Source organism: Sciurus carolinensis, chromosome 13 (assembly GCF_902686445.1).
Source record: "Sciurus carolinensis chromosome 13, mSciCar1.2, whole genome shotgun sequence".
Lineage (NCBI taxonomy): Eukaryota > Metazoa > Chordata > Mammalia > Rodentia > Sciuridae > Sciurus > Sciurus carolinensis.
In genome coordinates, this window is record NC_062225.1 from 26570030 (window position 1) to 26593325 (window position 23296).

Below are 23296 nucleotides of genomic sequence, written 5' to 3' on the forward strand. Positions count from 1 at the left end.
CGCTCCGCCCAATAGCCTGCGTGGGTGCGTCGTCTCTATGGTGGCGGTGGATTCGGAGAGACCGAAGGATCCAGGAGTCAGGCAAGGGGATCTGGGGCTGCGGGTGTGATCTAAGACCAGACAGGGGGCTATATGGAACCGAGCCGAGAGAGGAAGGGCCGGGAACTTCATCCCGCCCTTTTGGCTCGGGCACCAGGGGCCACCAGCTCCTGTGTCATCACTCTTTCCCCTCTGGGATTGCTCATCGCCCTGTGACTCAGCCCTGGGACTCCCCTCTCCTGCTGTAGGAGACCTTCCTCCCGCCGTGTGACCCTTCCCCATCGTGTCCTCGGGGCATTCCATCATATCACCCAGTCTCAGGGGTCTCCCTCAGTGCCTCAAGATTGTTCATCCCCCCAGGATTCCCCACTGTGAATTTTTTCCTTGTGCCCTGTGATTGGGATGTTTCTTCCCCCAGGATGTTCCGCCGGGAGCGCTCCATCCCCCTTCGAGGCTCGGCCGCCGCCCTGTGCAACAACCTCAGCGTGCTGCAGCTGCCTGCCTGCAACCTCATGCACTATGCTGTGGTTCACGGACCAAGCGCCCAGCTTCTCAGCGCTGCCCCTGAAGGTGTGCCATTGGCCCAGCGCCAGTTTCACGCTAAAGAGGGCGCTGGAGTGAGCCCCCCACTTATCACTCAGGTGAGGTACAGAGATGGGGTGTGGTATTGGTGAACTCAGACCTACCCCCCTTCCTTTTCAGACCTCAAGGAATAGGCCTTCCCCTAACCCTCTGAATTTCCATTCTGATCCCTCATATCCCCTACTCTGATTTTGTCCTTACTCTGATCCACCTCCATCCAGGTCCACTGGTGTGTCCTCCCCTTCCGAGTACTGCTGGTACTCACCTCACATCGAGGGATACAGGTAAGAAGACACCTCCACCAGTCAACTCTCCTCCTTTTGAGCTCCCCTAGACCTTTCTGCACTTGCCTGTAGGCACTTCCAGACTTTTTACATGTGTAGCCTCCTCTTCCTCTATGTCTCATCTTCCATCTTCTCAAGTGCCACATCCAACATCTACCCCTTTACTAGCTTAAAATGTATGACCTTAGGCAGAGCCTAGTTTTCACCTCTGAAAAAATAAGGATAAAAATAATGCCTGCCTCCCAGAATGGTTTTAAGGATTAAATGAACTAAAGTTAACATGGATATGTGAAGAACTCTGTTCAAGGCTCAGCAAAGATCAGCAGGACCATACCCCAGCCTTGGCCCTGTATTCCAGATGTATGAATCTGACGGCTCCATCATGGTCTACTGGCATGCACTGGACTCTGGAGATACCTCTTCAGGTACCTGCAGAACAAAGTGGGGTGGGCATAAGAAGTGTTTACCAAGGTTGGAGAAAGTGCTATTTCTGATAGTTTTCCCTTTTCACACTCAGTACAGGCTGTGTTTGCTCGAGGAATTGCTGCCAGTGGCCATTTCATCTGTGTGGGTGAGGAAGCCAGGGGCAGGGAGGGCATTATGGGAAGTGGAATATAGAGGTGTGGGTTTCAGCCAAGAGAATGTTGAGGGACTGAGGAAATTAGACTGAGGAAATTATGAAGGGTTAGAGAGAAGGGTGGGAGTGAAGGGGATAGAAAGACAGGATGGGGTAGGACAAGGGCAGTGAGTAGAGGGGTCAGGCTGTTGGCATAATGGGTTTGTTACTGAGGTTTCTGGGATGGAAAGAATGCTGAGTGTGGTGGCTGAAGATCTTGGAGGGTCAGGAAGTCATCCATGGGGCACTGGTTCTGGCTACAGGAACATGGACAGGACGGGTGCTGGTGTTTGACATCCCAGCCAAGGGTCCCAACATTGTACTGAGTGAGGAGCTGGCTGGACACCAGACACCAGTCACAGATATTGCAACAGAGCCTGCCCAGGGACAGGTGAGTTGACTTCTCTTGTCCATTCTGGTGAACCTAGGAACTTTACCCACCCTGGGAGGCAACAGACCTGGGTTTGAGTCTTGGCTCTGCCACTAAGCAATTGGATGGCTTTGGGCAAATCTGTTCCTTCCTAGACTTCAGCAACTTCAGGTCCAGTGATAAAGCTAGAGGTACTTTAGGTGGCATTTTATAGTTCATTAAGCCTTTTGATACTGGTATGAATTGAGGAGTTGGAAAAAAATGGTTTCTATGATGCTGTCCAGCTCTAGTACATACAATTTCCTTCTGTGGACTTGGGCAAGTCCTACCTTTTTAGGCCCAACTCCAGAGCCACCCTTTCCAGGAGTCTTATTTCAGCTTCCACTAATCTCTTTTAGCTAAACCCTGAATTGGCCCTGCCCTCAAAGATAACTCTTGTCTCTCCAACTGAATTGCAAACCTCTTGAGAACAGGATGTGTATTTTCTGATTTATGTTCTCCATGGCACCTTGTCCAATGGGCCACCTGGTGTTGGAGGTCAGGAGACCCAGAGTCTAGTCATTGCAAGACCTCCAAAAGTCATGACACTGTCTCTTCAGTTTTGTCATCCATTCAACGAGGACAATTACTTATTCCCTTCTAATACATGATGCAGGGGGTGGAGATGGGTACTTGTGGCTCTATAAGGAAATGCAAGGGAAGCAATCTGTCCTTGAGGAAATCCTGAAGAGGGTTTCCAGTGGGTCCGCTCAGTGAGGGGTCCATATCTTGCCCTTTCCTTGAGAGGCAAAGATGCAAATATGGCCTCCCTTCCCCTCCTGCCCTGTACTCAGGACCACATCAGGGAAGAAAGGGAAGAGCTGATCCCACCTTTCCCCTCAGGATAGCGTGGCTGACATGGTGACAGCTGATGATTCAGGCTTATTGTGTGTCTGGCGGTCAGGGTCTGAATTCACATTACTGACCCGCATTCCAGGATTCGGGTAGGTGAGGCAAAATGGGGCTGTGGCCTTCCTGATGTAGCTTCAGGGTGGGGAGTGGGTGTGGGTCTGGAGAAACCAAAGTTAAATGTCACCCTTGCAGGATCCCATGCCCCTCTGTGCAGCTGTGGCAGGGGATCATAGCAGCAGGCTATGGGAATGGCCAAGTACGTCTATATGAAGCCACTACAGGAACTCTTCATGTCCAGATCAATGCCCACGCACGGGCCATCTGTGCCCTGGACCTAGCTCCTGAGGCGGGCAAGGTCAGTCTACACCTACCTGCCGACATACTCTTTTTTCTCATGCTACAATGCTGAGAGGAGCACTCAAACTTGGTTCTATACTCAGTGAGCCCCTTCCCGAGGGTGCCTGGACCAGGTGTTCCAGCCTACAACCATTCAGGGAATTCTGATTTTCTTTTTCTTCATGCTTTTTGTTTATTTGTTTAATATAGCTACTCTCTGCAGCTGAGGACACCTTTGTGCATATCTGGAAGCTAAGCAGAAGCCCAGAGAGTGGCTACATTGAGGTGTGTGTCATGGGAAGGGTGGAATGGTGGCCCAAGCATGAGGCAACAGGCCCTGACCAGCCTTCTTCTCCCCCAGGTGGAACACTGTCACGGTGAGTGCATATCTGACACCCAGGTGTGTGGTGCTCGATTCTGTGATCCAACAGGCAGCTCCTTTGCTGTGACTGGCTATGACCTCGCTGAGATCCTGAGATACAGCAGTGTGTGAGAGAAGAGCAGCCTTCCCTTCCCCCTATGGTATTTATAAAGCATCCCCTCCACCTAGCCCTTGTCTGATCACTCAGTGTCACAGTCATACTTTGCAACGGTGAAGGAAGCTCCAGGGAGGAGGGAGTGGGTAGGTCCAGACCATGCAGAGAGGCAACCTATCCTCAAGAACCAGGTGAAACCAGGTGCAGGTTTAGGCCTGTAATTCCAGTGACTCAGGAAGCTGAGGCAGAAAGATTGCAAGTTTGAGACCAACCTCAGCTACTTAGGGAGACACTGTCTCAAAATAAAAAATGAAAAAGGGTGAGGGATGTGGCTCACTGGTAGAGTGCTCCAAAAAAGAAAAAGATAAAACCACATGAAGGCTGCTGTTAAATAACTTTAATGGTTGACGTAGGAGTGACAGTGGAAGTGCATTCCCTCCCAGGACTCTTCAGTGCCATCTTCAAAGCTGGTTAGTGCAGGGAGGTAGGGCAGGGTTGTTCCAGTTTTCTCCCAGGAAGGGTTTAGGGGGTTCCAGCCAGAGCTGGGAATGAACCCCTCAGTACCATTACAGCCACACCTAAGAGGGGCTTCTATTCCCCCTCCTCTGCCTACCCCCAGTCCAGTAGAGGAAGAGAAGGCCACGCTGGCCAACTTGCTACAGACAGTGCTGTCCTCAGAGCCCAAGTGCATGTAGGTCTTTATTTTGGCCAGGTCCTGTTGCTAGCACCTTTCTTTCACACTGGTGACTGCAGCCAAGTACGGAGTGGACCTTTGCTGCAGAGGCCTCTGGATCGTGGGGATCGCTGTGGTGGGAGGGGGGCAACCAAGCGAGAAGCCCCAGGGGAGTGGTCTGGGGGGACGGCATCCAGGGAAAAGGTTCGGGGTCGCCCCCAGGGAAGAGGGTGTGTCCAGGCTGGGGACACTGATGCAGGCGAGCAGGGGCTATGCAGGGCAGGCTGATCTGTAAACATTGCTAGCCAGGATGGGGGTGTCTCCAGCCTTGCGCCCTCCCGCTGGGCCAGGATGTCTGTCACTGCTGCGATGTCATCTAACGGCTCAATAGCTGTGGCACCAGGAAGGGGTTGAGGGGAGGGGGCTCATTAGAGCTCAAGCCCCAGACCTACCCAACCCTGACCATCACCTGTCACTGTAATAGGAGGAAAGCAAAGCCTGGATCTCAGCCGAGATTGCATTGTCCTGTAGAAGCAGCCCCTCACCTGCGCCCCCTGGGGCCACAGGCTCCGATAAGACTGTGGGATATAGGGTGCAGGGTGGGTGGGAAGAGAGAGGGTAGCAGAAGTGGGTGGAGAAACCAAGAAAGAGGAGAAAATAAAATAGTGCCAGGCGGGTGAAGGGTCAGAGGAAGAGACAGGAATCCGCATGCAGAAAGGGAAACAGAAAAGAAGAAATTAGGAAAGAAATCCATGAAATGAATCTGGCTCTTTGGGGTTTTGTTTTGAACTTTGGTGGAGGCGGTTCTAAGAAGAATTGGAGAGGAGAAAGAAGTACAACAGGACTGGGTAGAACATGGATACCCGGAGATCTGCCTTTGCCCAAAGTGTACTTTCTGTTTCCATGATCTGGGCTCCCTTGAGGCCCCCAGCCCCACCTCCCATCATGTTCCCCAGGTGGACTTTCCTCTCACTCACCCATTTCATGGTATAAGGACCCCTGCTTGGCCAGTGCTTGGGGTGGTTTGCGGGGAGCAGGAGTTTCAATTTTCATGATTTCGTCACAGCACTGCTTCCACTGGCCTGCAGGAAGAGCACTGATTGGAAGAGAGGGCCAGGTTGCCCTCTCCCGTTACATTCCTTCCATCCACTCCATCTGGTAAAAATAAGAGAGCTCAGTCCCTCCCAAAGGTTCAACCCAGCTGCCTTCTCTCTTACTCATGTCAAAGAATAGCTGCCACAGAGCCTCCATCCAGCTCTGCAAGGCTTCCCGGCTCTCTGTCTGAAGGGTGTGCGTCACCTCATCATCCCCATACTGGTTGCTGATGCTGAGGGTGAAGGGCTGTCCTGGGGCCTGGTCCAGCTCTCCTGCCCGGACTCGAGTATCCTGCAGGAGAAATAAGAGAGCTGCTTCCACCTCCACTGTGGTTGTGGAACATAGCAGTGACACCAGGTGGCCTTGCTTACCCCTGCCTTAGAAGGAATGGTTGTGGGATTTTTGCTGAGCCCTCATTTGCCTCCTGACCAGAGTGGGAAGGAATGGTAAGAAAGAACTAGGGATAACCCGGTCAGTGCTGAGTCAGGGAAGATTAAGATGGAAAGAGACTGAGCAAAGCATGGAAGACACCAAGGTAGGCAAGAATACTGAGGCCCGAGGTCCCTTAATACTTTCAGAATGTAGGCAGAGGGTTGGGGATATGGCTCAATGGTAGAGCACTTTGCCCAGCATGCACAAGGCTCTGGACTTTATCCCTAGCACTGCAAAAATGCTAAGGCAAGGCAACAAAGGGCGAGAGATCAGAAAAGGGCAACTGGACCTAGATAGGGAGAGAAAAGTAAGTGGTAAAGAAGATGCTATTTGGAACCTCAGCTGTGTGGAAGAAAAGAATGAAAGTCCTAAACTGGTAGTAGAACTCCTTCTGGGACTTGACAGGAATGAGGAGGATGAATGAAGGGGACAGCTTTTCTAGTGATGCTATGGTTGGGGAGAATATGGTCCCCTCAGCATCCCTGGCCCTGAAGTAGAATATGGTGCTATTAAGAGCAAGAGGTCAGCCTCCCTGTCTCCGAGGTCTGTGCCTACCCTCCTGGGGCATGAAGGAGAGGCTCCTGGGCCCAGGCATCTAGTGGTCTTACCACCAGGGACCCATCACCTTGTTGATCACAATAGTAAACAGTGGCTCTTCCCCAGTGTCTGTGTCTTCAGGTCGCCGGTAACAGAAGAGGTTTGTGCCTTTCAGGACTCCATGCACTTGTGCCCCGTTCTGTAGCTCCCCAGCCTGCTGCATAAATGGCTTAATGTTTCCTGGGGGAGTCATACCCCCAGACTCTTCTCCCCAGTCCCCCACTGACAACCTGCCCCTTTTTGCCCCGCCTCCTGTCTGTTCTTCCCTTCATCTTACCATACCCCCTTCCTCCACCCAAATCTTCATTTGCCAGGAGTCCTGTTATTCCTAAGTGATCCAGCTCTATTCTGCTCCCTCCCACTCCTCAGGGCCCTCTCACCTGCACCCTGAGGGAACCACTTGCAGTGGGCTGAGTCATGCAGAAAGGCTGAGCTGCCAGGCGGCAACACACGCTACCATAAAGGGGCAGCCAGGCAGGGTTCTCCTCTGGGGGAGGAAGAAGTGCAGCATGAGGTGGGGAATGAGAAGGGGACTATTCCGTGGCCCTTCTTAACCCTGCCAGTGTCCCCAACACACATACATACCATGACTGGCAAGGGTGAGATCGTGTGTGCGGAACCCATCTTGCACTGCTGCCAAGGTGAGCGTGGTGTGAGCCAAGAGGTGGTAACGAGGACCCCTGGAAAGAAGAGGCAGGCATCGATCACGACTGTTGAACACCTGTAAATTGCGTGATCAACAGCAGGAGCAGGACTGAGCAGGCCTGTCTTATTGTTAGGCTACCCCAAGGAAAACTAGCTTGCCTGCCGGCCAGGGGTTAGAAATGAACATTTACTGACCTCTTGTGAGTGCCAGGACCTACTTTTTATGTATGTTATCCCATTGTATTCCCTTGACAGCCCTGTGAGGTTGGAGCATTCTTCAATCAGTAGACGAGACAGTGTGAGGCTTAGAGAAGTTCAGAAACTCACCCAATAATTTATGGCTCCTCAGAGGCAGTTCCAGGTGTGTGTGTAGGCCACACCACAAGGCCCAGCCTACCTTGCTCCAACTAGGGAGCTGTTTATCCACATCTATAAGATGTATTTGCAATTGCTAAAAAGTCAAGACCTCAGAATCTAACTTTCCCTGCTTCCTGTATTCTTGTGAACTAGTTTAGGCCAGAATGCCTCCCAACTGTGTGGCCACTGCTTATTCATGTCTATCTGCACATCCTAGTGGCAGTGCAAAGTGGGTTCTGCATTCTCAACAAGGTTCAAAGGTGACCTGTGGCTGGACACAGGAGCTGAGGGCAGTGGAGGCAGGGGCTGTAGGGCCTTACCCCACAGCTGGTGTGGGGAGCAAGATGGGACTGCTTCCTGAGCTCCCAGCACTGTCCAGCGATGCCCGGACACGCTTCCCTGAGGAACGACCCAGAGAGCTGCTAAGTTTGGTAGCAAGCCTCTTGGGGGCGCCAGCCAGGGCCCCTTCTTCTTCCATACAGGCCCCATACAGCTCCAGCCGAAGTTCAAAGTCTGGCCCCACCTCAGTGCTACAGAAGGAAGAGGAGGATGGTCACATGGTGTTCTGTGGGAGCACAGAACTGGGTGGGGACGGGGAGTACACATACAGGACAGCTCCACAGGGAAGGCCAGGTGCCCATCTCCCTCCTCCCCTACAACTACCTCATCAGAGATTGGAGCAGAGTGGAGAAAGGAGGGAGCCATGGGGGTGAGGTACTCACAAGAGTACATTGTTCTGAAAGGAGATGTCTGTGAGGGTCCTGTCCACCAGGATCATCTCTGTGTCCTGAATCTGTTCCCCTAGCTGCAACAGTAGGAACACAGCCCAGCGGTGCAAATCTGGGGACAAAGGGTAAAACTGGCTTAAAAAAAAAAAAAAAAAAAAAAGTGCCTCACAAGAGCCTCCAGTTTCTGGGACATTCCCCTGAATTTGTCCAGGGTATGAAACTCACCACCTTTGTTCTTGAAATATTCTGTGTCCTTCCACATGAGTGGGATCCGGAGGTCTAGGGAACAGAGAGGTAGGAATAGATGTTGAGATGGGGCAGGTGATCCTGTGGCCAGGTGAGGGGTGCCAGCAGCTGGGACAGCTGTGTTTCTTACCAGAGATGCAGACCCTGCCGCGGCACGGGGAGCGCTCAGTGGGCAGCCCAGTGTCCGAAGGCCTGTGGGTAGATCACAACATCCTGGCCTGGTCTTCATACACTCCTTTCCCTTGCTCTGATTCCCAAAGGTTTTAGGGGACCCTGGTCCCAGAGGCCCAGCCCCCTAGTCCCAGGCTGATATGGCAAGGCTAAGGACTGTGAAGGACAGTTGCTTACTGCACCCAGAGTTTTACTCAGTTCGGGGATACTGTGGACACTGGAGCCATGTTAACTCATACAGCCAGTATACAACCTAAGGGTTCCTCCTCCTCCAAGCACCCTCCTGGACCATTTCTCCAGACCCCTGCCATAGACGAATGGGGCCTTGAGGAGACTGGTACCCACAGTGACTCTTCTCCATTAGACCCTGGGTAAAAGAGGTTTGCAGGCTTTTCTTTCTAATAGGGATCCTTTCCAGCATCTCATCACTTCTTTGATATAAGAGGGCACTAGATAGGCAAAAAATAAATTGACCAGTGTTTGATGAAAGGTAAAAAACACAAGTAGGAAACATTTGTGTTCCATTCACCAGAGAAATCCCCACCACCCCTCCCCCAGCTTTGATTTCCCCTTTACCCTGCTCCCAGATACACTGCTCCTTCCCAATGTCCCAAGTTTCTCAGGCCCCACACCTGCAGCATCCTCCCCTCCCCACTCATCACTGGGATTCACTGAATGTGTATCCCTCTCCTAAGGTGATAGCCAGTTTGCCTATACTTATAATACCACTAATATAATTTCTGACTTGGAATCTTCAGCTAAATGATGTGGGACTAATGGTGATTAGCTGCCAGGGATTTGGATATACTTCACATCACACTCTGTGGACTGTGTGATTACTTGGACAGGGCAGTCTAGATAGGTACCTCCCAGGAGGTGGCACACTCTTAGAAGCTGTCCCTTTGCCTGCTTGCCCATCCTCTAGCTATGATGGGCAGCTGTAGAGTGAGTTAATACCTTCTGTTGGCTTCATGGGTGCCCTCATTGCTGGATGGGTACCATGCCAGTGAGGGGTTAGGATCATCTCACTGCCCAAGTGAGGCAAGCAGGCCACTTTGCCAGAAGCCAATTCTCCAAATGACTGATATACTAAAATGACCAATTCTCAAAAATGATCAACTTGCCAAAAATTTTCCCTAACCATGGCATCACCTGGGCCATTTCATGTATATCTGTCACATCAGCAGCATCTAGCATCAGTAGCTTGTGTTTCACATCCAGAAGGTGAGCCCTTTGAGAATGCACAATCTAATTTATGTAAATGGGTAGACTTTCCTTTAAGGGATTTTTAAAAATTATTTGCTTTTCCAGTTCCTGCCTCTGAGGGTGAAACCAAGGTACAACAAACTATTGTCAATTTGTGGTAGATTGGTCATTCAACAAATTGGCCACTTGGTGAACTGACTTTAAGAAAATTACTTTTCCAGAAGCCAGCCAGTCAGACTTATCAGTGCAAATTCGTGCTTTTGCATTGCTTGCCATTCTTCAGATTGCCCGCTTCCACCAGACACATCAGCTTTCTGATTCTAGCCCTACTACTCCGGGTAATTCGTGGTAGTGGTAAAATCCCACCGTGTATTCCTGGCCCCTGACAGGCCTTCATGAGGAGGTCATCTCTGAGGCAGTCCACGCTACATACAGGCTGAACAACCACCACCCATATAGCCACCTGCTCCCACAGAGGCCTCTACTCCCCTTTGCTCACCGCCGGCCTGTCTTCCCCAGCACCTGGGCCTCCTTGCGCCGCTGCAGTTCCCCCATGTAGCTGAGGATGCGACTGTTACACACCAGCAGGCTCTTGGTGGCCTCCAGAGCCTGCTCTCGCTGGGAGCAGGCTGCCAGTAGTTTGCAGGCCCCTTCCCTCATCCGGATCTCATGGTCTAGCTTCCTCTGCAACTCTGTATCCTAGCCAGGGTCAGGGGAAAGGTGAAAAGGAAATGTCAGTCGGGGAACAGGCTAAAGCATTCCCCAGTCTCCAAGTGAGCTGTGGCCCAGGAAAAACTGTGAAGAAACTAATTTTTTAAGCAATTTAAGAGTAAACAATGGGTCTCAACCTCAGGTGCCCAAGAATAACCAGAAAAATTTTGTAAAAATACAGATGGCATGGGGTACAGTGGCATATGCCTGTAATCCTAGTGACTTAGGAGGCTGAGGCAGAATGATCTCAAGTTGGAAGCCAGCCTGGGCAACTTAGCAAGACCCTGTCTCAAAATAAAAATAAAAAGGGCTAGGGATATAGCTCAGTGGTACAGTGCCCCTGGGTTCAATCCCCACACCACATAAACAAAACCAAACAAATGTTCTCATGCTTTGATGGTTGGGAGTATAGATCCCTTCTGCCTCTTTTGAACACGATTTGGAAAAATCTATGAAAACTACAAATTCATGCATCCTTTGATCTAACTAACCAACATCTAGCTCTTTATCCTATCGACATAGTTACATATATAATAATAGGCAAAGTCATATGTGCAAAAATATTCACTTAGCTTTGTTTTATTTATTCAATTGAATAATAATTTATTATAATAATATATATAGTGATAATAATTTATATAATAATAATTGAATAATTTATTCAATTGAATAATTGTGGCACTTTAACCCGGAGCTACATCCCCAACCGCCACCCCAACCCCCGCTTTTTTTTTTTTTTTTAAACAGAGTCTTGCTAAGTTGCTGAGGCCGGCTTAAAACTTGTGATCCTCCTGCCTCAGTTTCCTGAATCACTGGGACTGTAGGCATGAGCCACCATGCCCTGCTTCAGCATTGTTTCAAACATCAAAATTAGAAGACTTTCAATACAACATTGGCTTACACATCTAAACCATGTAATATTACAGACATTAAAGAGTGAGTAGATACATGTGTACATATATGAAATAATCTCCAGAAAATATACTGTGAGAAAAGAAACCAGAACAATATTATACTACCATTTGTGCATGGTATCTATACATATGTGCATATGTGTATATATTTACATATACATTGATATGTATATTTATACATAAAATATGTATAAAAGATCCATAAACTATTAGTCGTTATGGACCTGTAGGCCAGGGACAGAAAGAGGCTTTATTAGGAAGAAGTATTCCACCCATGCTTCAGAGAACCCTATACATAAGTCAAATTAGGGCACCCAACAGCATCTGGCCATGAGTTTGGGAGGTAAGGTCACCAGCAAGGAATGGGAATGAGGATGTAAGTGGTTCAGGAGTGAGGGGCTGTAGAGGTTGTGCACAGAGCCAAAGGGGAGGTGCTGGGAAAGGAATCAAGATTCCCAGGAACATTCACTCTGAAAGGAGTGTTCCTGGTGCTTAATAATACTAGACAACCTCCCTAAGCCATGGTAAAATGAGGATTAAAATAGTTCCTACATCCTAGGCTTGTGAGGATTCAATAGACAGGGACTTAAAGCACTTAGCACAATGCCCAGCACACAGTATATGTGGATGATAGGGATGCTTATTTTAACAGTCACACTACTTTGGCAGCAGCCGTATTCACCCAATGAATACTGAGGCATCCCTGTGCTGTCCAAGGCTTAACATATAAAACCCAGTTGGGAGATGGGAGATTCAGACATTAATGGCTGTTCCATAAATGCCATGTCATAACATAACACACAAGGAGACAGACCTCATTTGCTTCTGGTTTAAGATGATCAGGGAGGCTCCAGAGAGGAAGTAGAAGACTAACCCAGTCATAGTACAGAAGGTTTCAGCAGGCAAGTGGAGGCACCCAGTTGGAAGAGGGGAATGGATGTGACCTCCCCAAACCTGTCTTCTACCTCACACCAGCTCTTTTCCACACCTGTGCCCTTGCTTCTGTCCCAGGTGGCTCCAGTCTTCAAATTCAATACCCAATCCCCCCTAACTTCCCTCTTGCAAAAGCCTTGTTCAGTCTGCCTGCAAAATTCCTCCTTTATCTATTTTCTGAACCACTGTGCTAGGCCAGACTTTCATCACTTCACCCCAGCACCATATGTTTGTTTCCCTTCCAAAATAGGCTGACCCAGTCCCAAAGCCCCCTCCACCAGGAAGCCCTCCCAGACTACACAGCCCTTCCCAGCCCAGCTGTGTCTGTCTTCATCAGGGTCCTATATCTGCTAAGCTTCACTGCTTGCCATCCCCAACCCCACTCCACCCAGCTTCTGTCACAAATTCCCCAAATGGGTAAAAGCTGAAGAGGAGTGGGACGCAGCGATGTTGTCAAGCCCTCTCCTGGCCAGCCTCCTCATTGTCCGGGTCCCGGCACTCACGGATCCTTCCCTAGCCCTGTCCATTGCGTGTGCAGTGCGGGCTGCGGGGTCAGGGAGCAGCACCGGCCCCGGGAGCCCCACAGAGCCAAGGGCTGCAGAGAATCCTTGGGGCCCCGGCGCCGGCGCAGCTGCGCTTGGGGCGCTGGTGACATCAGCTCCCAATTGCCGCGAGAGCCGCTGTGGGGCGCCAGGCGCAGGCTGTCCCTCCAGGAACCTGACGGGTCTAGATCTGGGTATTGCAACCTCGGAAACCCTCTTGCAACGGAACCTCAAGGATACCCTTATTGCTCTAGAAAGGACTCTGGGCCCTTGGGGAGGCCAGGAGGCCCCTCCCTGGTCGTGTGACCCTTTGCTGGGGGTAGAGTACGGGGTGGTATACAAAGTGGGGAAACTACTGGAGAGTTCGCTAGACCCTAGACACATCCCTATTTGCCCAACCATCCTCCAGCTCCACATCACTCTCCCAGGGTCCAACCAAGAGTGCCCTAGAAAACGGGCTCCCACCTTTTGGGGTGGAGCATCCTTGTACTGTACCCCTATTTCCCCATGCCACTGATAGTTCCTTGTTGCTCCCTCCCTACCCACACACACTCTGTCCCCAAGTAGCCAGCATTTTCCCCACACTCTCCTGGGAAAGAGCCCAGAGTTGAGTGTCAGTATGCACTTGGGTCAGATCCCAAGGGACTGAAGGAGGATGAGTCATGGCAGAAGCCCCAGAACACATTAGGCCCTCTGTGAACATCCCTTCCCAGCCCTCCTGCTGTCTTCTGTCCCTGACTTCTTGCTTTGCTTCTCACCACCTTTTGTTCCCTTTAAAATCTCCATCAGGGCTAAGTTCAAATCCTGGATTAGGGACTTGACAAGCTGTGAGCATTTAACCTCTGGAATCTCCATTATTATTTTTTATTTATTTATTTATTTTATTATTTCTTTCTTTATTTGCTATATCAGGGATTGAAACCAAGGGCAATCTACCACTGAACTACCCACCACAACACCTTTTATTTTTAAATTTTGATATAGGGTCTTGCTAAGTTGCTGAGATTGGCCTTGGACTAGCAATCCTCCTGCCTCAGCTTCCTGAGTCACTGAGATTACAGGAATGGTTCTCTGTTCATAGATGGGGGCGTGTTCCACCTCCTCCACAATTATTTGTGGATTAAATGGGAAAGTCTAGCTGGCAGCTCAGCCTACAATATACTTAAAAATAAGCTTTCTCTCATGCTCACCTCTCCTTTACTTGCAGCTTAAGTCACCTCCTCTGGAAGTTGTTCTTGGACGTAGGCTTTCAGGACTACCTTTCTTCCATTTCCTGAAACATCAGTGGGTCTCTCTTTTGGGAACCCACTTAACTTGGTGGAGAAAGAAAACAGCAGGTTCAGCTCATGGCTCAAGGAGAGTTGACCAAAGTGAAAACTAAGGCCTTCCTGTGCACGCAGTCTCCCAAGGAAAAAATTTACATGGCTGTGGCAAGGTGTGTGCACACCAATGGCTATTTGATAAAGCCTGTGATGATGGAAACGTTCAGCAGCTAGCTAGCACTTGAAATGTGGCTAGAACAACTGAGAAACTAAATGTTTTATTTTATATTAACTAAAATTAAGATTGAAATATCCATATCTTATTTTTGGTACTGGGGATTGATCCAGGGGCACTTTACCACAGAGCTACATCCCCAGTCCTTTTATTTTTGATTTTGACATAGGGTCTCACTGAATTGCAGAGGCCAGCTTCAAACTTGTGATCTTCCTGTACTAGCCTCCCTGGTTGCTGGGATTTCAGGTGTGTGCTACTGCACCCAGCTGACAAAAAGATTTTATCTCACGTGCCAACACAGGACCAATTAGGTAATGTTAGAATCCCAAAGGGTTCATTTGGCACCTTTCTTCAAAACAGAGAAAGGTGACTCTCTCCAGGCAAACAAATTGAAGTGTCTCCTCCTGATGCAGCTGACACCAGACCAGGAATCCTGCCTTTGGCTGGCACGTGTGAAAGACACAGCCTGCACAATTTATGCCAAGTGTGTGCTGAGGAAGATTCTGAGGTCACGACTGGACTCATTGGTAAAGAGTGCCATGATTGACTAGAAATGTCCACTATGATCCAGGGAGTAGGGATGCGGCTGGCCAGCAGCATGTGCGCAATAAATTGACAATCTTGATCTAGACTCTTCACACTCCTGCCTCTAACCTCCCTCAGCAGCAACTCCCTGCCTGATTCAGGCAGTCACTTTCACAACTTCTTCCACCTGCCCTATCTCAGAAAAAGGTCACGATACCCAGTTGCTTAGCCATACATGGGAGAATCATTCTGGGAGTTCTCTGCCTTACTCCTCTTATAGGATCATAAGCAAGCCCTGTTAGATTTGAAATCACCATCACTTGAAATCCACCCTCTTCCTCCTTTCTCCACCATGAACACTTTAATCTACACCAGCAGGCTCACTCCCCTCTGACTGCAATGTGAACACCCGCTTGGTAGTCTTTTGCCACCTCTCTTGCCAACCCTCCTCCCCAGACCTCCCTCACCACCACCACCCAGTTTATTCTCTACAGCAGCCATCATTTTAAAATATTAGATGAGACTGGATATGGTGGGTGCATGCCTGTAATTAATCCCAGCGACTGGGGTTGGGGGCAGGTTGAGGCAGTAGTATTCCAAGTTCGAGGTCAGTTTTGGCAACTTAGCAAGACCCTGTCTCAAAATAAAAAAGGGCTCAGTGGTAGAGCACCCCTGGGTTCAATTCCCAGTATGGGGTGGGGATAAGATAAGTCATTCCTCTGCTTTAAATCCTTCCATAGGCCAACATCATACCTAGAGTACAATCTAAGCGCCTTATCATAGCCCTCAAGCCCCGCATGATCTAGCCCTTGCCCATTAGCTTAACTTCAACTACTATATTCCAGCCACACTGAATTGCTTTCTTTCTTACAAACTTATTATCCCCCATCTTCATCTAAGGGCCTCTGCCCTTGCTGTGCTCTCTGGAAAACCTTTCTAAGGTTTTCTTCAATTTCACATCTTCAAATCTTCCCAGACATCCACATTTAATGCTTACCTCCCCCATCTGATTTTGATTACACCCCCTTGTCTTCAGCATATTTTCACTATGTGATATTATGTATGTGTTTGCATGATTATTATCTGTTCTCCCACTAGAATGGACTTTTCCTGTCTTGTTTGTCCATGGTCTAGAAAGGAGCTTGACACATGTATATGTTTAATAAATGTGTTTAAGAATGAATAAATAACCATCTCTAGGGCCAGCAGAATCCTTATCCTGGCCCAACATCTCCTTTTTCTTCTCCACTGAGCTACATCCTTTCTGCAAACCTTTCTCACATTGAACTCCTCTCTCCGTCCCATACATGAAAGGAGACCTTGTCCCCATAACAGCCACCCACACCATCCCACAGAGCTTCCAGAAATAGGTGTGAAGACCCCCACTGTCAACAGGATGTTCTGATCAGCAGAAGCGGGTCTGGGTCCACACACTGCACCCAACTAAGGCCAAAAGAACCACCTGTCCCTCTCCCCACTTAGTATAGGCCATGCCCTCCCCGACTCAGCCCCAGCAGGAATGGGCAAGGCAGAGAGGGGCTGGAATGCAAGCAGAGGAAATGTGTTCTTCAGGAGTAGGGGCATTACCTCCAGGCTGAGTGCCATCTGCCGAATGTAGAGCATATTCAGGTCCTCCAGGATGTGCAATCTGTCCTGCATCTCTGTGCCCCCCTGAGCCCTTCCCTTGTCAGCCCCTTCAGAGGGGTGGCAGGTAGATACCACGCTGTCCCACAGTCCTCCCACTGCTCCCTGGTCTTGAGAAAGGTGGCCAGCTCTTGGACAGAGGGCAGAAGCTGCCCCTGTCCTTCTGCACTGTTAGTCCCTTTGGGCTGCTGTGACAAATTTTCCTCACCTACTCCTGTTCCAAAGCCCCGGTGGGAGCCAGGCAGGGGAGGAAAGGAAAGTGAGGTAAGGATTAGCGGGGTCCTGGGAGTGGAAGCCAGCTGCAGAGGGGGCTGTGGGCACAGAGTGTCCAGTCTTGCTTTGGAGGCAGCTGTTCTCCCAGCTGTGGAAGAAAAAGGCCCTTTCATTCCCACTATGGCCCCTCCCCAGCCCCCGCCCACATCCCTGGCCTGGTGGACAGAGAATATGTGTGTGGAGAGGGCAATGAGGGGCAGGCACAGCTGGAAGGGGGCAGGGAGGGGACGCCTCCTGCAGGTTCCACAGAGTCCTAGGGTTTGTCAGGAGGTTGGAGCTCTCAGAGAGGGCTTCTGACTTAGTTTGACAAAGTTAGGAAAAAGAGCAACCGAAGTGGGGATTTGAGGGGAGATGAACCCAGGGATTGGGACAAAGCGGTGAGTCGGTAATGCGGCCGGATCCCAGGGCCACCCCTTCCAACTCCGGCCCGCATCCAGCCCGCCCCACCCTGGGCTCACAATTACCTCGCTTTTCCAGCAGAAGGGAGGAAAGAAAGGGAGAAAAGCAGGGGTGTGCCTGTCTGCTGCTGCCCCCGCTCCCCTCTACGGGCCCCTTCCCTTCCAGACAGGAAACCAGCCCCGAGTCCCAGCCAGCTGCAGCGCTACCCGCCACCCCCCCTCCCCGCCTCCACCCCAGGCCCACGGAGTCACACTCTCCTGGGCGGCCGGCCTGGCCCTTCGGCTCCGCCCCGACTCCTCGGCTCTGGCCCCTGAAGGCCAGGCTGATCCCAGGGGCGGCCGGCTCACAGGCCCCTCCTCCTGGTCCCGGGCCTCGCCCCTTACTCCCCCACGCTGGCTCCACGCGGGTTCCTTAAGCCAAGTTACTGCGGGGGCGGAGGGGGCGACAAAGGCCCTCTCCCCCATTCCACTAGCTTTTAACTCCGAGAAGGCCCGGGACACCGGGACACCGGTGTGAAAGGGCCTTTGTTCTGGGCAGCCTGGAGGGAAAGGGCAGAAGCCAGGGCTGGAATCCCAGTCGGGAGGGAGAGGGGGCCGGGAAGAAGGCCCACCTCACTTAACCCTTTCCAGGCCCGGGAAGGAAGGACAGCTTGGAATTGGGCTCTCCTTGGCGAGTGAGGCTGACCTTGGGGACAAAAGTGTCTTTGAGCTGGCTACGCGCCCTCTCAGTCCTGGTTCGGCCGCACCCTTCCAGCACCTCCCCAGGTTCTTTGGCGAGTTGCAGGTGGGGCGCAGCCGACGGCAACGTTTAGCCCGGTGGCGCAGGGGTTGACGCTCTCAACCTAGAGGCAGGTCTACTCTTAGGCCCCAGGAAAGAAGGCGGAAAGTTGGGTGTGGCAAATAATCCCAAAAAGTTAAAAGAGACACCACCCCACAAGCACTCTGGCAGGGCCACAGAGGCGCCGTTTGGGGAGGGCTCCAGCTAAGCTGCAGACCTGGACTGATGACAGAGGCTGCTGGCCCAGAGGGTTGAGACAGGGTGTGGGATGGGGCTGGCACCCGGGAATCAGCCAGCAGCCAAAATTCCAAGAGTTTGGGGTTCACCTGGCTGCCCACCGCCCTTGGCCCAGAGATGCCAGGCACACCTTGGGAATCGAGCGAGCCTGGAGCCCCTCAAATTGAGGTCAACCGAAATTTTGCCAGGCAAAGGCAAATCGTCCCAAACCAGGCCAGGGAATGTGTGGAGCAGTACGGATCCGACTACTGCGCAGACGGTCCGCATCTTACTTTTTAAGTCAACAGCTCCCTCCAGCTTGGACCCGGACCTCGGCGTCTCCGCCCCTCAGCGTGCACGGGCGAGGGCGGGAGGCAGAGGCGGCCAGGGCTGCACGCTGGAGCGGGAAGGGCAAGCCAGGGACGCAGTCTCTCACCTCGGGCTGGTCGCTGAAGAGGCTAAGTCGGAAGCGGCCGCGTTTGAACTCCATCTCCAGGGCGGAGCCCCTGGCCACGGTGACCCGGCTGCGGTGATTGCGGGAAAACATGCTGGTAGCTCCGCGCCCCGTACGCTCCCTGCACTCTCCCGCTCTGTCTCTCGTCTGCTTCTGTTCCTCGACGCCCGCGCGCCCGTCAGGCCGGGAATCTCCAGCTGCCTGTTTCCAAACCCCGCCTCCGGAGACGACACCTGGGCCGGGCAGGGCGCGGCACCCTACTCTCCCACCCCCGCCAAAGGCTTGGCCCGTCGGGCCAGTACTCGGGTGCCAAGCGAGCCTGGCCAGACAGCCCCACAAACAAGGACACCGTACACTTCACCAGTACCGCGTGGGCGCATCCTCCCTTCCGGCCCGGGTCATAGGCGCCTCACCTGGGAATGGGAGGGCCCAAAGAAGCCCCGCCCCCACCCGCCCCCACCTGTCAAGCCCGTGTCTTTGCACACGGAAAATCCCATGGTCACATGGCTCATCACATTGCACACTTTCTGTGCACACTGCACACTCCAGCTCTAGTCGGGGCGTGGTCCGCCCAATCTCACCCCAAACAGCCTCTGAAACCACCATTTCGACTTCCTACAGTTCCAAATATCCCTTTTTTCACTTCCTCGCCCTTTAGGCTCCACCGCTATCCACCCATCCACAGGGGTCACCGTTCATAAATGGATGCTTATGCATACCTTAAAACTCCAGTTCCTTCACTAACTAGCTGGCGATGCTTGGCCCAGTCATTGAACTTTCTGAAGTTAAGTTTTCTCATCTATTCAGTGAGGACATATAATTATCCCTACTCTAGCAAGTTGCTATGAGGATTACATATGGGAATGAGTGTAAAATGCCGAGCATAATGCCTGGCCCCTTAATGCCCCTGAATGTGCTCCAGCAGCCTCAGCATACTGGTTCCAAATCTTATGTTGCTTAAGAGGGTGAGGGCTTCCATGACCTCAATATTGACCATGTAGCTCTGCTGGGTGGCAGAGAACAGGGTTACTAGTCCCTGCTTTTGCAGAAACAGGGTTCCCTCCTCTCCCTCAGAGAGCCCAAAGGGACAGAAGGAAGCGGCAAGAGTATTGACTTTCAGACCACATATGAAGTATCTCCTGGAGGCTTCAAAACTTACTGGGGAGAACTTGAGAGACAGTAGGACTCCTTCCTGGCTAGAACCAGAGTCATACCAGTCTTCAGCTCTTAGGGAGTGCTTAAACTGCTGTTAAACTGCTGTGCTATAGCAAATTACTAATATTCTTTTGGAAAGTTGGGCTTAAAATTACTTAGCAAAGAAGGAAATTTACTGATTTATGGAATGAAATGTCCAGGGGCTTTAGATGTGGCTTGATCTAGGCACTGAGTGTCACAAGGATGCAGATTCTTTCCATCACTTGGTTCTACCTTCCTTCGTGTTGGCCTTACACTCCATAACAAAATTGCTACCAAAAATTCTGGGTCTATATTCATTTAAAAAGATAACATCTGTTTGATGAGGCTCCTGCACATATTTGGGATTCACTGTGAACCATTTGGGATCATTTATCCATCCCAAACCAATCACTGTAGCCAGAGGATTGGCTGGACCTGAGCCAATTGCTGTAGCAAAGACTGCTCTGTTGCAGTCTGCCAGGCCTGAGTGACTTGTGCAATCCTGGAGACCAGTCGGAACCCAGTAAGCTGGGAGGGTGAAAGAAGGTGAGGAAGAGGTTATTGCTCAAAGAATGTTCCAGGTACTACCACCAGAAGGTGGAGGAAAGGATGATGGACTAGAAAAACAACAAACATCCTCTCTGCATAAAAATTTACATGAAGAATGGAGTTGTAGTTAGTAGGAAAAGAATTCCTTTTTTTTTTTTTTTTTTTTTGTACCAGGGATTGAACCCGGGTGCACTTAACCATTCAGCCACATCCCCAGCCCTTTTTTATATTTTATTAGAGACAGGGTCTCACTGAGTTAGTGAGGCCCTCGCTGAATTACTGAGGCTGGCTTTAAACTCGATATTCTCCTGTCTCAGCCTCCCAGGTCGCTGGGATTACAAGTGTACACCACCTCGCCTGGCAGGAAAAGAAATCTTTAAAAAATGTACTTTTAAAAGTTCATGGCACGCAAGAATGGGTGAGAGGAAAGAGGAAAAGCATTGTTTCTTAATTTCTTCAAATATCAATTGTCATTCCTTTAAGCTGTAAACTCAGCAAGGAAGGACAATCTGTTGTCCAGTTTTAATACCAGTGCCTGGCACAGAGCAAGTGCTCAATAAACATTTGTTGAAGTAAATAAAAGAAGCAAGTAGGGCTGGGTCTGTAGCTCAGTGGTAGAGTGCTCCCTTGCATGTGTGAGGCACTGGGTTCGATCCTCAGCACCACATCATAAAAATATGAATACATAAAGATATCGTGTCCATCTACAACTAAAAAAAGAAAAAGAGGCAAGCAGATTTGAGAATGCTTGACTAAGATGAGCTATTCTGTTGGACTAAAACAATTATTTTCAAGTGTTTGTTTTTAAGCAATAGAGTCTCCCCCCCCACCCCAAATGACATCTTACCCAGAATATAAGATTGATTTCAATCAGTGCCACTCGTGGAAGTACTTACTGGAGCCTCACACCATGTACTCCCCACAAGCCCTCAGCAGCCCTCTTCCATTAGGGAGCATGACACTGTGAGAGGGTTTGAAAACCCCTACCAGGCACAGCAATAGCATGCCCTAGAATCCCAGCTACTCAAGAGGCTTGAAGCAGGAAGACGGAGTTCCAGGCCAACTTGGGTAATTTATTAGGACTCCATCTAAAAAGAGCCAGGTGTGGTGGTGCATGCCTATAATCCCAGCAACTCGGGAGGCTTAGGCAGGAGAATCACACATTTGAGTCTGCAACTCAGCAAGACCCTGTCTCAAAATAAAAAATTTTAAAAAGGCAAGGGATGTAGCTTAATGGTAGAACACTCCTAGTTCAATCACCAGTACAGGGCGTTGGGGGTAGATCTCAAAAATGAAACAAAACCATCCCTCCAAACCCCCAAATTAAAAATCCCTGGCTTAAGACCCAGGCCAGAGGTAAAATATAAAATATCTGAAAAGAAGGTTGAGTTCAAATCTTACCTGAGAGTTTGTATTCATGTGGCTGAAGATTTTGAAAAGGAGCAACACAGAGTTATATTTTAGAGTCATAACTTGGCAGCCTTTTGCATGAAGCAGCTGGAGGAGTTATAACAGTGAAGCCAGCTGACACTGCTCTCGACCAAGAGAGGAGAGAGGACCAAAATGTCTGTAGATTTATTTATTTATTTTTGTGGTACTAAGAATTAAACTCAGAGCCTCGTGCTTGCTAGGCAAGTGCTTTCCCACTGAGCTTACCTTGACACTTTTTTGGGGGGGGGGGACACGATCTCTTTGAATTGCTGAAGCTGGCCTCAAACTTGTGATTCTCCTGCCTCAGCCTCCCAAGTTGCTGAGATTACAAGCATGATTACAGGTGTGCACCACTGCATCCAGTTTTATTTTTGTTTTTTGTAGTACTGGGGATTGAAACCAGGGTCTCACCAGGATAGGCAAGTGTTTTACCACTGAACTGTATCTCTAGCCCTTCTGTGGATTTTGAAATTAAACTTTTATTTGAAAAATGTTTGAAACATGTATACATTTTTAAAAATCCCAATACTATTTTTAAAATAATACAAAGTAGAAAAAATAAATAAAATACATCTTCCTCACTCCCAATTCCATTTCCTGAGGAAAACAATGAGACAGTTTAATTCAGTAATGTATCAAAATATCACACTAGTTTATGAAACAATGACTGAATTTTTCAGAATTGTGCATGACAGTTGTTAAACACTGCTTTAATTAAAAATCAAATGACATAAACTTACAACTAAGTAAATTATATTAAGGCAAAGGTGATAAACATTCAAAACTCATTGCTTCCTGATCATTTTAGTGCATTTTGCTGTTATCTCTTGAGGTCATTTATATGTAGAGCATCTGTATGGTAAAAATGCTGTATATTGAGTGCTACTGCACATCTCTTCCCAACTCTGTTCAGTGATGTCACGTTTGAAACTCCATGCTGGGAGTATCACACAACGGAAATAGGCGAACATCACAAATCAGTGCTGATTTTCTTTCGGGCAGCTTTTGTTAAACATTTACCAGCATGCCACTGTTCTGTTGCATAGTCTTACCAACTTTTCCCCTTTGATTATGTCTGTATATATATGTCCCTGACTATGAAGTAGCTATTTGAAGAAGGTATCATGGGCCACAAAGAATAAAAATCATCTTCCTATTTCTGCAATCTCCCACAGGACAATATTGGAAGGATTAGCTCTAGCCCCTTTAGGGAAAACATTTATGTTCCCTCTTATTTCTTCGCAGCCCAGGGGTAAGCACTTGGCCTAACTCAAATAACTGGAATGCTCCCAAATGGACTTTGAATCTTGGAGTACACACAAGACCCAGGGAGAGTTCCTGATATCTTCACTGCACTTGCAGCCTCTGAAGAGTGGGTGGTGCCAGCAGGAAATTCTCACAAACAAGTTCCTGTGGCATGAATTCAGGGTGGCCTTGGCATAATCTCAGCCATATGTTCCTGTTGTCTAGCCTGCCTTGGTTCTCACTGCTTATCTGGGGAAAGTACAAGA

The 23296-nt window shown here is 49.8% G+C and overlaps 2 protein-coding genes across 9 annotated transcripts; one reads left to right on the forward strand and one right to left on the reverse strand.

The window, feature by feature from the left end:
* The first annotated feature begins 3 nt into the window (after positions 1-3).
* Wdr54 (WD repeat domain 54) lies at positions 4-4269 on the forward strand. Of its 2 annotated transcripts, none has more exons than XM_047522731.1 (10): positions 4-81; positions 458-680; positions 843-905; positions 1264-1330; positions 1423-1476; positions 1785-1912; positions 2774-2874; positions 2975-3137; positions 3329-3403; positions 3480-4269. In XM_047522731.1, the coding sequence occupies exons 1-10, from the start codon at positions 38-40 to the stop codon at positions 3609-3611; spliced, it is 1050 nt and encodes a 349-aa protein (XP_047378687.1). In that variant the 5' UTR covers positions 4-37; the 3' UTR covers positions 3612-4269. The 2 variants fall into 2 exon arrangements, with proteins under 2 accessions (XP_047378687.1, XP_047378688.1); XM_047522732.1 differs by lacking the exon at positions 4-81 and adding an exon at positions 93-283.
* Rtkn (rhotekin) lies at positions 3977-19012 on the reverse strand. 7 transcript variants are annotated; one of them, XM_047522726.1, is made up of 13 exons: positions 17248-17380; positions 16454-16871; positions 10244-10443; positions 8498-8559; positions 8347-8400; positions 8116-8233; positions 7714-7923; positions 6977-7071; positions 6772-6878; positions 6420-6548; positions 5485-5653; positions 5245-5349; positions 3977-4658 (listed from the first exon to the last, which is right to left on the reverse strand). In XM_047522726.1, exons 2-13 carry the CDS (start codon positions 16523-16525, stop codon positions 4330-4332), a joined length of 1650 nt encoding a protein of 549 aa, XP_047378682.1. In that variant the 5' UTR covers positions 16526-16871; positions 17248-17380; the 3' UTR covers positions 3977-4329. The 7 variants fall into 7 exon arrangements, with proteins under 7 accessions (XP_047378682.1, XP_047378683.1, XP_047378680.1 ...); XM_047522727.1 differs by having other exon boundaries at positions 16454-16724; positions 17248-17340; XM_047522724.1 differs by lacking the exons at positions 16454-16871; positions 17248-17380 and adding an exon at positions 18612-19011 and having other exon boundaries at positions 6420-6545.
* Positions 19013-23296: the final 4284 nt, after the last annotated feature.